We start from the raw sequence: 14843 nt of genomic DNA, 5'->3' as shown, positions 1-14843 counted from the left end.
GTTTTTTTTTTCTACATAAACCAATTTTCCATGTCAAGTTAAATAAATAAATGGTCACATTAGTTATAAGGTCTTTTATACATTGCTGTATAGATTTACTTCTTAGCCGTCGTTTAATATTTTACATTAAATAGTAAATAATTGCATTTCTGTATAACATAAATATATTATTTTTAATTAGATTGACTCAATAAAGACTACTTTTATTTTATCAATAAAGTATTTTTTGTTCGAAAAAAATTCCAGTGCGGCGGCAAACAAAAACTCAAAAATGCAAAACCCATTGTAAAACTCACACGTTACGCTATTTGTAACTATAGAGCAACAAGGCTATCAGAACCGGTGAGTATAAATCACAGAGCACCAGAGGCAGAGGCGCAAAACTTTGTATAAAATTAAAAAGTATACATTAATCAACATTATTCATGATCGTTTCTGTTTGACTCCTGCGCAACTTTGTACGAAATTTGGACGACACAACCAACGCGCAACGAAACGAACGAAAGTTACAAAACGCAAACAATACCAATAACAACGACAGAACGCAAGACAACAATCTAACACAATACCAGCATTTCTGCAATTATATATGTAGAAAGACATTGCATCTAAACATCGCGATTAAATCAAACGATGTCTCGCTACAGCGACATCTGTTAGAGCGCAGCAGAAACGGCGCCAACAGTTTCATTTAGGGCCCATGGAAAAAAGTTTGAGCCCAAATATGTTTATTCGACCGTATGAAAATAGTATAAACATCGAGTTTATTAACGTTATGAATGACAAAACAAAAGGATTATTAAAATCGGAGCACCATCACATCGGGAGCGGAGTTAGGTGGTAAAACACATACGAAATTTAAAATTAAAAAAAAAACATAAAAATTTATAACCACCGTCTGTATGAAGTCGGCTTATAAATAGATAGAATGATCTGGCGCAGTACCTAATCGAAGTTCTGAGGCGGGTTTCATCATAGGGTGATGGGAGGGGTCTAAGATATGACCCCTCCCTACACGAGTCGACCCCTACCAAGGTGCTCCCCCCTAGCCTGGCCGTGGATAAACTAACGTAGATGCCACGGTCCGGTTGGGCGTAGGAGAACACCGCGGGGTTTAGTGGGTAGTCCGGTCTTGTTCCCAGGCCTTGAGTCCCACACGAAACCGTCCCTGCTGCCCCCGCAGCACGGACGGCGAAAAAAAAATAAATAAAAAAAATTACCTAATCGAAAACAACATAGGTAAAGAGACATAAAGTTGCCTTTATACTATTAAATGGGAAAACAATCCAGATTTTCAGATATTATCCTACACATGTATGAACAAGTGACGTTCTTCTCACTGGGCACCATCATTTAAAAGATCAACATACTAGAGCGTTTGAAAACTATGCATATATTTTAATAAATATGACGAGGAAGACTGTGTTACTTCTTGTGTTTACGCGCACCTCCTGACCCGACTTACAGTATAGTCTATTTTTTTATCCTGAGCTAGGCACCAAGAACAAATTGAAGTTACTGTGGTATTTTTGGTAAAAAAAACAACTTGCATAAATCACACCAAATAAGTACTCTTACGAAATAATAGATAAACTAAGATAATAAATCGTGTCCTAAATTTCAAACATGGGGAAAAATAAAAAAAACATCTCTTTTTGTTTGTTTCCTGCGCAACTTTGTCCGAAATTTGGACAACTCGATCAACGTACAACGAAACAAACGAAAACTACAAAACGCAACGACAACTTTCATTTATAGACCATATTGATAACATGATCGCTAAAGCTAACAGAACTCTCGGATTTATTAAATGGTGCTGCAGGGACTTCCAAGCCGTTTTGCCTCTTAAAATACTCTATAACGCATACGTTAGGAGTGTGCTCGAATACGCCTCTCCAGTTTGGAACCCAATGTATCAGTGCCATATCGATAGAATAGAACGAGTTCAGAGAAGTTTTACCAGGTATTTAGTCTATAAAGATAGTACCTGTTCGCGCGATCTTGATTACGCAAATAGGCTAGAACATTTTAAAATGACATCCTTATACCATCGTAGGGCTATAACAGATTTAATGTTATTATATAAAATCATAAATAGTGTTGTCATAGCGCCAGAATTAATAAGCAAGATTGAGCTACTTGTCCCTCGCAATGCGTCTAAAAGATGTAGCAGAAAAAGAGATACGTTGATGATTCGTCGTTATCGCTCGAATGTAGGCAGAAATGCACCTATCAATAGGATTTCATGTGAATTCAATAAAACTATTAATCATTTACCGGAGATAGACATTTTTTTCTGATTCAGCGTCATCTTTTCTTAAAAAACTTAATACTATTGTTTCATTAAATCCGATTAGGTAATAAAATATTTATTTAATTGTGTTACTTATATTTAAATATGTATTTCTGAATTAATTCATTGACTGTAACCGTGTATTGATTTCAAACTCTTTTTTTATGTATGTAAGTTCAATATTATTTATAATAGTTTGTTCGTTTCTTTTTTCTCTAGTACTTTCTTTATTTACGCGAATGTTGTGTTTGCCTGTAATTGAAATATGTTTTAGCTTACTCTTCATCATGTAACCTATTTACTAAGTAAAATTGTGGTAACATATTTTGTTGGCATCCCTAAATAAATAAACAACAATAACAACCATCAAACGTAATGACAACACCGAACCAAACACCAGCGGACACGTGACGTACTTATGTGGCGAGACAAGGTACTTCAACATCGCGTTTAGACAAATACGGTCTCGCCACAGCGCCATCTATTAGGGCGTAGCAAAAACGGCGCCAACACTTTTTTTTTAAGTTATAATACTTTTTAACTATTCTTATAATTTGATACCCTCCACCATGTCATTAGACACTGTGACTACAAATATGAACATATTCCTGCATTTTTTTTGTACTACCTACCTAAGTAACTTAGCTAATAATTGCAGTTAAACATTGGACCAGAACATTCGTATTTTGAGCACAAAAAATAATTAACTTTGACTGTTTTCTTGAAATTTTAGAACACTTTAACGTTTGATCAACTTTGATATACTACTATCTAAAAATAAGTATGAAAGCATCACCGCACTTAATGACAAAAGTTGGCGAAACTCATCAAGATTCTAAAACGCTACAATACTATGATAAAATCTTTAAAAATTATAAGAACTTCTTGAAGAAGAACTACATCTTCCAATGCCTCTCCATTACTGGAGGTTGGCAGTCAGCTCAGCGAACCCATCGCTGTCCTGTGCCAAGCGAATAACAACTAAAGAACTAGATCTAAAAAGATCCGTTCAGCCGTTCTGATGATAACTTCAAACAAACAAACATCCATCCAAATATTCACATTTATAATATTAGTATGATATGTGAGCTATCAATATGAACTTGCTATAGTTCTTTGTAAAACATATAAATAAACAGGAAATAAGTAGAAACAAGCGAGGACCCCTCATTGAATGATAGTCGGTTACTTTTAATGATTTATTTCTGATATGCCTCTGTGTGCGGTCCGTGCGGGGCGTGCGGGGCGTGCGCGGCGTGGGGTGCGTGGGGCGGGCGCGGCGGCTGCGGGTGCGGCGCGTGCGCGGCGGGCGCGAGCTGGGCCAGCACGAGGTGCGGGCGCGCGGGCGGGGCACGGCGCAGGAGCTGCAGCGCGCCCGCGCCGCTCGCCACCGCGCCGCTCGCAACGCTCGCACCGCCCTAACAATGTTACACATTCTAAATAAAACAATTTGATTGGTGAATCACAATTGTCATACTGGCACTTGTAGTTCGGTAGCGGAGAGCGACGACCGATTCGCACATGTCTACATTTTCACGGCCTTTGTATAGAAAATAGTCACCACAGAATAATATTATATTTATGGTATGAAATATGGTACCTGCGAGTGTGGCGCGGCGGCGTGGTGCAGGATCTTGAGGTGATGCCGCGCGGCCAGCGGCTGCTGCCGGTACACCAGCTGCGCCGTCGCGCGACCCGCATCGCCGCCCCCCGCGCGCCGCTCGCCCGCCCCGCCGCCCGCCACGCCGCCCGCCGCACCGCCCGCCGCGTGCGCCGCCAGCACGATGCGCTGCGGCACGGCGGAGGGCGCGGGGGCGACGGCGGGCGCGGGGCCGGCGGTCGGCGCGCCTCCCGCCCCCGCCGCCCCGCTCGCGGCCGCGGCCCCCGCTTTCATCTTCTCTTTCGCTATCCGCTCCGCGCGGCGCGTGGCCACCTCCATGGGCGTCGGCGGCGCATCGTAGTCGACGCCGTGGTCCGCGAGCAGAGCCTGATGCTTGGGATTGCGATGCGCGGCGTCGTCGAGCCGGCGCTTGGGCGCCGCGCGACGGCGTTCGGCCGCCTCCCGCATGGCGTCGAGTCGCTGCAACGGCGGCCGCGGCGAGTCGTCGTCGGTGCGCCGGCGGGCCGGGATGGGTTTTTTATGTTTTCGGCGGGCGCGTTCGGGGTCGGCGAGCACGTCGTGCCGGTCGCGACAGGCCCTCGGCGACCGGTAGGCGCGAGCCACGTCGTTCACCAAATCGGCCACCCAGTCCCAGTTGGGAGCGCGCGCTTGCGGCGCGTCGGGCGGCAGGCGCTGCAGACGCAGCGCGCGGCGCAAGGCCGCGTCCTCGCCGGCCGCCCACTCGGGCTGCGGCGGTTCGCGGTGCGGCAGGGGCGCGCGGGGGCGGGCGCGGGGTCGCGGCACTCCGCCACCCCCCGCGGCGCTCCGCTCGAACATGGATGGGGGGGCGTGGGCGGGGCGCGGGGCGAGACGCAGACGGCGCGGGTCGCGGCCGGCGACGCCCGGGGCGCCCCCGCGGCCGTCGCGGCGCGTGACGCCGGGCAGCAGGGACTCGGCCGCGGCGCCGCGCCGGTAGAGCGGTCGCGCCCAGGTGTCGCAGTACACGTCGCCGTCGCTGGAGGGCGGGGTCGGCGGGCACCACATCTGCACAGAGGAGACGGTCAGTGAGGCGGCGAGGACGCGAGGAGGACGCGGGGATGTCGCGGGTGCGACGGGACACTGACCGGCATGCGCTCCGCGGGTCCGGCGGCGCTCACCCACACCTGCAACGAGAGGTCGCACATGTTACTATGGCGATGGTGTCACCACTGGCTCGCGGTTAGCTTTCGAACGATAACATATTCCTTTTAATTTAGAGATATTTTTTAAAGTTTATTATTTTACTAGCTGTCGTCCGTGACTCCGTCCGCGCGGAATTAAAAAAGAAACATAATAAGTACCTTATGTATTTTCCAAACTATGTTTTACATTTATGCCAAATTTCAGCGAGATCCGATCAGCCGTTACGGAGATACCTTCAAACAAACATCCTTCCATCCATCCATCCAAACATTCACATTTATAATATTAGTAAGATAGTAAACTAGTAAACATAAAACAAGCTATCTACTGTTTTATAGCTGTTTATTCAGATAGACAGCATGTATTTCATCCAAAGGCCAAGTTATGTTAAAAAGGAAAGTGAAATTGAATGCAGTATAAAGTGCAGTAAGATCGGTAAAGTGTTCGCATCAGCTAGAATACAGTATATTTTACTAGTAAACAACTGCGAAAATTTACCTGGATGGATGAATGTTTATTACAAGACATTTGCTGGCATGGAATGGCTCAACGAATCTTGATGAAATTTGGCATGGATGTGGAACATAGTCTGGTAAGACAAGTACGCTACTTAAGTTTTTTTAAAGGTGAGAATGCAGTAGAGTGCGCGGCTACACTGGTACGTATGGATGCAGTATTGTCGGCACGAGGCAAAGTGACGCATCCATGGAAGATCGGATATGGTTGAAGGACGTGGCTCAAGCACCTCAGCACTGCAGCAGCACGGCAGCAGCACGTGGCCGCGCCGGGCGGAGCGTAAAGGTACAATTCGCTTAGAGCTAAAAATTGGTTTATATGTGAAACCTGAAAAATGCCGGTCGAACGCGCACTTGCAATACGAAAAATTAAGGTACATAAATAGTATTTCCACGTTTTCTTAGCAAAATTAAGTTTTATCAAAATATCTCGGGTCACAACATTGCGGCGATCGCGACTTCGTCTTCATATAATATATCAGAAATATAAAACCGCACAACATACACAAATTCCTACCAATTTTCAACTCTATGCGAATTATATAATACTGGTATGCAATAATGCTTTCTTCGATCCCTTGAATCTTTTTATTTTTGTCTATCTATATTTAAAAAACATTACAACTTTCGATTTTTTTGTTGAACACCTATTTTAAAGTTAGGCAACGCATATGCAATTGCATATGTCTATGGGCAACGGTCACTTCGCTATTTCAGCGATTTCAGGTGGTCGCTCGCTCGTTTGCCACCTTATGATATAAAAAAAATGAAACTTTATAGTTTGAACAACTTGATGAACTCAACGACAGACTACTGCAAAACAAAACGCAAATATAAAGATATGCATGAATGTCCGTGGTATGTTACAAGGTATCTAGAGAGCTACTCAATGGATGTATAAATATAGAGCACTAGCTGTCGCCCGCAACTCTGTCCACAATGAATATTATAAATGTGAAAGTACCTCTTGTCTAGAGCCTAACAAAACGCAGTGTACTTTTTACATCGAAAAAGGGTTGTGTGTGGGAGATGTAAATTTGTTAGGAAGTATCGTAACTTTTACATTCAACCATCGATTGATTGTATGTTTGTTGTTGGGTTTTTTTTTGTGACTGATTGCCACTGTTTGCCTTGAGGAGGCATTTACAGCTTCACCGGGCTTGAGGTGGCCGAGCGCAGATGGCACTTAGCCTAAACCTCGTTTAAGAGTAACTAAGCTCGAGGGCTCCCTCAAGAACCTCGGTTCGGGCCGTTACTTCGTTATAATTACCGGATTGGTTGTTGTTGGAACAAACGATCCCTACATGAGTATGTGGCGGGACAAGGTACTCAACATCGTGTTTCGAGGAGTCCAGTCTCGCCACAGCGCCATCTGTTAAGGCGTAGCAGAAACGGCGCAAACGACCCTACAGCGTGTTTTACCGTGAACTAGGAACCGGTTCACTGATCTGCTTCCGACGTGTGAACTGTGACCTGACCTGCAGGTCATCAATTTTACTTAAGTTACCCTACCAAGTACCTAATTTGATTACCAAAAATACATAGGCTGTTGTGTTTTTATAATAATAAATATTTCCAGCGTAACAGTCGATTGTTTTTCGTGTTCTCATCGTCATAGACTTAACTGGGTTCCCCGAGTTCATCAAAAGAACCTTGTCTCTAATAGTAATCGCGAGAATGTTCGAGGCTAATTGTGACAAAGACGTGAGGATTAAACTGGTTAATTTTTAAAATATGGTAATACGAACTGTATTTTTTTCTATTTGTGCCGTACTACTGCACCACCGGCGGGGAACTCCGCTCGCTCAACACCATTTCATACTTGGATCTTAGAGCACCTAATCCTAAATTATGATTCTTCAACTCTAATCTACCTCTAACTAAATGGACATACGCAAACAAGCTAAAAAAAAATAGCCTCGTCCACATAAGCCGTATCGGGGGTGTGGGTTGGGGTTGGGGGTGGGGGTGGGGGCGCCGCGTTCGGCTCCGGCCGTAAATGCTTGGTGCGCGTTACATCCCTGACGTTCGGAGCGGTGTAGTCGTTTTGGTGACGTGTCGCGCAAGCACCGGTCCGACATTAAGATATCAAGCATTTACGGACGAAATCGAGCGGCACCAAAACGTCGAACGTCAGAAATATAAACGCAGGATAATTTGAGTAAGTCATTTATTGTATTGATCAGGCGGGCGAGGGGCGGCCGCCAGCCACGCGTCCAGCGTGCCGTTGCGCAGCCCGCGCCGCCTCCCGCCCCGCTCCTCACGCGCCCCGCCCCGCTCCTCACGCGCCCCGCCGCGCTCCTCCCGCTCCCCCCGCTCGTCCAGCGTCCACAGGTTGATGTGCACGGTGCCGCGGGAGCGCGTGCGCGGCTGCGGCGCGGCGGGGGGCGCGGCGAGGGGCGCGGCGGGCCGCGACCGTGGCGGCGGCGAGGGCGGCGGGGAGGGAGGCGAGGGGGAATCGCGCTGCACGACGCGTCTACGACGAACACGCACCTTGGCGCGCGCGTCGCCGCGCCAGTATGTCAGCTCGGGGTCCGCGGGGGCGGGTGCGGGTGCGGGTGCGGGTGCAGGTGCGGGGACGGGGCTGGAGTCGCGCAGTGCACGACGCGCGCGCTCCCACTCGTGCAGCTGGCGCCGCATCTCGCCGAGCGCAGCGCGCTCCGCCTCGGTGGCGGCCTCGCTGTTCTCCACCAATCGCATCGCGTACTTCTCTATCGGCGTCAACTGCGACCATTAAAGAGAATTTAGTATTAGGATAGATATATCGATAACTTTAAAGTTAAAGGACGTGACGTGTTGTTTACATAAAATAAGCAAAAAAGAAATGATTTATTTAGAAGATCGTCGGTTCCGGCACCTGATTCATGAGCGTAGCAAACTCGGCGAGGTCGGCGTGGTGCGGTGAAGGTGCGGGTGCGGGCGCGGGTGCGGGCGTGGCCGGTGCGGGCTGCGCGGGTGCGGCGGGCGGGGGCAGCGTGTCGTCGAACTCCGCCAGCTCGCCCTGGGCCTCTGCACGCGCGGCGCGGGCGGCGGCCGCGTCCGCCTCGTCTTCGGCGGCGGCCAGCGCGCACTCTAGCTCGCCGCGGGCCGCGCCCTCGACATCGCCCTCCGGCTCGACCGCAGCTTCTGGCGTCGGTTCACCCCCCTCGCCGCCGAACAGTTCTTTTATATTCGACTGGGAACAAAGTACACTCTCAAATGAATAACTCCAGCACACAACACGAACGTAACTTTTATCTAGTAAGGGAGATAGGGGATGGTCGGTCAGTCGAGAGACATGGAACATAGTGTAAATTGAATAGCAGAACTGGACGTCGGAACGTCACGCGAGTCAGTCGGTCGAGGCAATCGGAGGTGAGTCAATCTAACAGATCGATGATCCAGCCGGTCCAATGATTACTTTGGTTTTCCTTATTAACAAAGCCAATAGATGATGTGATCGAATACGATGGGGGCTTTGAAGCAACAGAATGTGGGGTGGGTGGGGTGACTCACGAGGCGCAGGTAGGAGGTGGTGAAGTGGCCGTCCTCGATGGCGAGGTGGCCGAGCGCACGTTTCTGCTCCGCCTTGCGCAGGATGTTCTCCTCGACGGTTGCGGCGGTGACGAGCCGGAAGACGTGCACGTCGCGCGTCTGCCCGATGCGATGGCAGCGGTCCTGCGCCTGCGCGTCCATCGTGGGGTTCCAGTCCGAGTCGTAGAAGACGACGCAGTCGGCGCCCGTCAGGTTGAGTCCGACGCCGCCGCTGCGAGTCGACAGGATGAACGCGAACACGCGCGCGTCCGAGTTGAAGCGGTCGACGAGCGGCTGGCGCAGGTCGACGCGCGTCGCGCCGTCCAGTCGCAGGTATGTGTGCCCGTGCATGGACAGGAACGCCTCCAGCACGTCCAGCACGCGCGTCATCTGCGTGAAGATGAGCACGCGGTGTCCGCCCGTCTTCAGCCGGCGCAGCAGCCCCGCCAGCGTCTGCAGCTTACCTGCAAAGCGACCACATCTCCAACAACCGCCGTCACCCACCGTTTCCGTAACGAAAATTTTTGGCGGGAGAGGTGACGTACAAAAAGGAAATATCACCCCTCTTCTGTCTAGTAAAGGTAGGCGAAGCATCTGTGACGATTTAAGGCTGTCACTTGGTTATTTTAACGATATGATGCAGGCGTTCGGTTGCGTGCACTGACCGCAGTCGTACTGCAGCAGGCGCGGGTGCGGGAAGGCGACGGCCTGGCGCGCGGCGGGCGCGTGCAGTAGCGCGAGGGCGGCGCGCGCCGGCGGACCCGCCACCCGCACCGCCAGCCGCGCGCCGCGCCGCCACGCGCGCCACTCCGCGCCGCCGCCGCACTGCAGACGCGGCCCGCCCGCGCGCGCTCCGCCGCAACAGATGCTGAACCTGCACCAGCACATTGCACACTTATTCTCTTCACATTTCATACAAAGCCAAATATTGCAATTCATTGAGCTATATATTAAAGCAGATCCTGAGATATAAAGTAAACAAACCGATCGATAATTTCGTTCATCTGCTGCAATAGGTCGTGTAGGTCGCGCGGCGGAAACGCGGGCGGGCCGGCGCACACCGCGGCGCGCAGGTCCGCGCCGTACAGCGGCAGCCGCCAGCAGCGGCGCTCGTTGGCCGCAGCCAGTCTGCGCAGCGAGTGTCGTCGCCACGCCGCAGCGCGCGCCTCCGCCCCGCGCGCCTCGCCCGCCGCGCCCCCCGCCGCCTGCACCGGCCCGGCGGAGGGGCGGGCGAGCGGCGGCGCGACGGGCGGCGGCGGCGGCGGCGGCAGCGCGGGCGGTGTGCGCGGCACGAGGCGGAGGTGCAGACGCAGCGCGCAGGGCGGCGGGCGCGGCGGGTGCGGGGTGGCGGGCGCGTGGTGCAGCGCGCGGCGCGGCGGCGCGAGGTGGCGCGTGCGGTGCGCGGCGAAGGCCTCGGCGCCGGCCGCCTCGAGCGCGGCGAGGTCGCCGGCGAGGCGTGCGGCGAGGGCGAGGGCGCGGCGCGCGTCGGCCGCGGCGCCCAGCAGGCGGGCGGGCAGGGGGAGGAGGAGGGCGGGCACTTGCAGGGGTGAGCTGACGGCGCGCGGCTCGAACAGGTCGGGGTGGTTGCACACTTTGCGCAGCTGCATCAACACGTTGATCACGCTCAACAAGTTGCCGGAGGAGAGGCTTTCCTTCGTCCTGGGGGAACGATATTCAACTAAATAGCTGTATGTTAACTTTCTTGTATATATTATTGTTGTTTTTCACCTGTAAGTCTATCATGTAAATAAATAAATTACATTGTATTAATATTATAAATCCTAATGTTTAGATGTATGGATGAATGATTGTAAGAAGGTATATCCAGAACGGTTGCATGGATGTCGGTGAATTTTGGTATAGCCGTGAACACATAGGCTACTTAACGAGCCTCACGCAAGGCTACCTACGATCCCGGAAACGAGTACGGTTTCCATAAGATACGTTTGATTTGCATATTTACTCATAATTTAATTATGCGAAAGCGAAGTCGCGGGCAACACTGGTGTGTCATAAACTCGCAGTTGTATGGGGTTAGAGGAGCTGGAACATAAGATATAAGAGAGGCGGGTACTTGGCGCGCGCCATGAAGTCGTCGTAGAGGAAGCGCTGCCGCTTGGCGAGCCGACACATCAGCACGTGCTCGTACTTGCGCGGCATCTGACGCTCCACGTCCGCCTTCAGCCGGCGCAGCAGGAAGGGTCGCAGCACCTCGTGCAGCCGCCGCACCTGCACACAGAGTCGGTCAGTGCTGCCGCTCCCCGCCCCGCACCGCACCGCACCGCACGGCGCGCGGACACTCACCAGCGCGTCGTTGTGGCACTGCCCGCCCTCGGCGATGCCGGCCACGGGGCTGAACCACTCGCGGAACTCCGAGTGCGAGGCGAACACGTCGGGCATCAGGAAGTGCATCAGCGACCACAGCTCCAGCAGGCTGTTCTGTAGCGGCGTGCCCGTCAGCAGCAGCCGCCTGCGACCGTAATACAAGCCAATGTTTAGTGACAAGGCATCCGCGATTTTATCCCTAAAATTATAGATGAATGTTCGGTGATGGTCGGAGCGGCCGTGGCCGTCGACGACAAACGAACCGAGTGACAAGTGGAACATTGTCAAATTTCGCACATCTCACCTCTCAGTTTGGAAGTTCAGCAACATCTGCCACCTTTGGGACTTGAAGTTTTTAATATTCTGGGCTTCATCGAGGATGAGATATTTCCATTTTTTCCTTCGGAAACTTTGGTGATCTTGCACTACTAACTTGTAAGATGTTATGCACACATGAAAAGAGTTTGCTTTAGTCCAACCCACACGCTTCAGTTTCCTCTCCTTAATGGTGCCGTAGTATGTGAGTATCTTAAAGGCGGGGCACCACTTCTTGAACTCCATCTCCCAGTTGAGCACGACGGAGGTGGGCGCGACGACGAGGTGCGGCCCCCAGTCGCGGCGCTCGAGCGCCAGGTGCGCCAGCAGCGCGATGCTCTGTATCGTCTTGCCGAGCCCCATCTCGTCGGCCAGGATGCCGTTGAGGCCGCGCGCGTGCATCGTGGCCAGCCAGTGCAGCCCCACGTGCTGATACTCGCGCAGCGCGTGCCGCAGCAGTCGTGGCACCGGCGTGCCCACCGCCGTCTCCGATAGCGTGGTGCCCGTCGGCTGCAGGGACGCGGCCAGCGACGCGGCCGCCTCCACCCGCTGCTCGCCACCCTCTCCGCCCCGCCCGCCCTCCGTCTCCGTCTCCATCAACGACTCCAGTGCCTCCGAAACGGAGGACGCGGAATCGCTTCGAGAATCGTCAGAGTCGTCTACTTCGTCATCCCCGATACTCTCATTAGTGTCGTTGTTTTCATCATCGCCATCGCCGTTGTCATCGTCCGCATCGGCCCCTGCATGCGCATCCGAGTCGTTGTCAGAAAGAGCGTCCGAGTGGGCGCCCCCGTCTATTTCGGCGGGGTGGTCGCCGCGCGCGGTGTAGCGGCGCACCAGCTCGTCGATGTCGAGGTCGGCCTCGTGGCGCAGCGCCTGCACCTCCGCCGCGGTGTCCTCGGCGCGCTCGGCGAGCTCCTGCTCGGCGATGGTGTCCTCGTCGTCCGCGGAGTCGGCGTCGGGCCCGTAGTCGGAGAGGGGCGGCGAGTGCGCGGGCACGTAGCCCGGCGGCAGCAGGTCGTCCAGCGCCAGGTGCGACTCGCGCCGCAGCTCCTCCAGCTCGTCGCGGTGGTCGGCGGCGTCGAGGGCGGCCTCGCGCTCGGCGGCTGCGATGGTTTCCTCGTCGTCGTCGGAGCTGCCGCGCGGCTGGAACTCGTCGTCGGAGGGCGGCGTGTCGGGTGCGGGGGGTGCGACTGGCGCGGCGGGTGCGGCGGGCGCAGGGGGTGCGGCGGGTGCGGCGGTCAGGTTGGCGGCGAGCTGGCGCGAGTACCGCTCGGTGCGGTCCACGATGTAGCTCAACTGTTCGTCCAAAGCTTCCTTCCGTGCTCGCTCGACGCGCCGCACCCGCTTCCACTCCACCAGCTAATAAATTATAAACAAATAACTTATTACAGCTCTCAGCTATCTTCCTAATTGTTCTTAGTCTAAGTCTTAGTCATCTCATCATGTATTTGTTTGTTGTTTATCAGTTTATTAGATGGTACACTTGCAGCTAACAAGTGATGCAGCTCACGTGGGTTCGGAGGTATAAATTACAACAATTTGTAATAAACTGACTTGACTTTTACTTGGGAAATACATTATATTCTTGATATGAAACAGTGAAAGTGAAACTTACTTTCTCCACATTAGACCAGAATGTACGGATTTCTTTAGCCGCAAATGACGCAATCTTTTTTAATTGCAGTTCTTGGGCTTTTTCTGCTTTCTGTGCAGCGAGAGCTTTATCTTGAAAATATTTTTGTACAGCCCTAGCACACTGAAACACAAAATATTAAACCATTTCTTTATATCGGTCATTACATACATATGTCTCATATTTAAAAGCACAACAGATCCAAAAATGTTAATAACACAAATATATATTTAATAACGGGCGTTTGCGACATCAGTGGCGCAGAATTTTAAAGAAAAATACTCGATTCCCGAGTGGATCGTGGAGTCGGACCTTTCCGTACTTATAATAGACTTATTTTGACAGAAGTTCGAGGGAAAGGTAGCAGGTAGCAGGTAGCAGCCAGACATTACAGAAAACAAACGGAGGCTTTCGGACAGCCAGAAAAATCAGTGGGTTATCGTTATCAGCAATATGAACACATCATGTGTAAGTATTTTGTATTTTTTTATTTATCAATATATATATAAAAGAAAGTCGTGTTATTTACATTATTTATAACTCAAAAACGACTTTACAGATATGGTTGAAAATTGGTGAGGAGGTGGCTTAGAACATGGAGATGGACATGAGATACTATTTATTCATTTTTTTTTTTCGAATTTATACCTTGAAGAGCTGCTTTTTATTTAACTTACTAATATTATAAATGCGAATGTTTAGATGGATGTGATGTGGATGGATGGATGGGTGTTAGCCATTGATGTAAAAAACTATGTGGTGCCAAATTTATGCAATAAAACTTTATTAATATTATTGGTACTTTATTTAATATCAAAACCCTGTTTACCTTTTTTGCGGCTTGTTTTTTCCATTTTCGCTCGTGCGAAAAGTCTTGGGCGAGCCAGGCCATCTCTTCCAGCAGGTAGTCCCAATGCGTCTTGGGGCGCGGTGGCTCCAGCACGCGCGGCAGCCGGCGCTCCGTCCACAGGCCGGCGCGAGCCAGCTCGGCCACGCGAGCCGCCACGTACGCCTCCTGCTTGGCCTTCTCCACCATCTCGTCCGCCGCGCTCGCCGCGCTCGCCGCACTCGCCGCGCTAATCACCTGCGCAGCCACAGGCGCGCACGTGGGGACGGGGGGTGCTGCGGCGGAGGGGGCGGCGACTACAAGCGCGCCCTTCGGTTCTAGTGCTTCGGGAACAGCAATAGAAGCGACGGTCGACGCGACCGATGGAGTCGGTGCGAAGTCGGTCGTCGTCGTCACCAGCGACGTAGGCGAGTCGGGCGTGGCTAGCGGCACCGGCAGCGGCAGGGGCATCGGCGCGGGCATCGCAAGCGGCGTATCCGCGGCGGGCAACGTGGGCGCGGGCGGCGGCTCGGGCGGCGGGGGCGCCGCGGGTGGCGGCCGGCGGGACTCGAGAAAAGCAACGAGCTGCGCGGGCGGCCGCTTGCGCCACGTTACGTAGTCCATCATATTGCCGCCCG

The 14843-nt window shown here is 52.1% G+C and overlaps 1 protein-coding gene and 1 long non-coding RNA gene across 2 annotated transcripts; both read right to left on the bottom strand.

Annotated features, from left to right (window-relative positions):
* Nucleotides 1–4094: 4094 nt before the first annotated feature.
* Nucleotides 4095–14727, bottom strand: dom (domino helicase; the record flags this gene model as incomplete). Its single annotated transcript, XM_013326522.1, has 11 exons — nt 14209–14727; nt 13362–13502; nt 11733–13105; nt 11408–11573; nt 11178–11332; nt 10088–10762; nt 9769–9977; nt 9086–9567; nt 8448–8765; nt 7783–8314; nt 4095–5056 (listed from the first exon to the last, which is right to left on the bottom strand). Coding segments are annotated over exons 1-11 (5493 nt in total), but the record flags the coding sequence as incomplete, so codon positions are not given.
* On the bottom strand, nt 4847–8136 carry LOC106128429 (uncharacterized). Its single transcript, XR_001228449.1, has 3 exons — nt 8084–8136; nt 5018–5056; nt 4847–4937 (listed from the first exon to the last, which is right to left on the bottom strand). It is a non-coding gene; the product is annotated as an uncharacterized LOC106128429 (long non-coding RNA).
* Nucleotides 14728–14843: the final 116 nt, after the last annotated feature.

The sequence above is a fragment of the Papilio xuthus genome, unplaced genomic scaffold (assembly GCF_000836235.2).
Source record: "Papilio xuthus unplaced genomic scaffold, Pxut_1.1 DF828780.1, whole genome shotgun sequence".
Taxonomy (NCBI): domain Eukaryota; kingdom Metazoa; phylum Arthropoda; class Insecta; order Lepidoptera; family Papilionidae; genus Papilio; species Papilio xuthus.
Note: the sequence above shows the minus strand (reverse complement) of the source record. Positions and strands in the feature narration are given on the sequence as shown.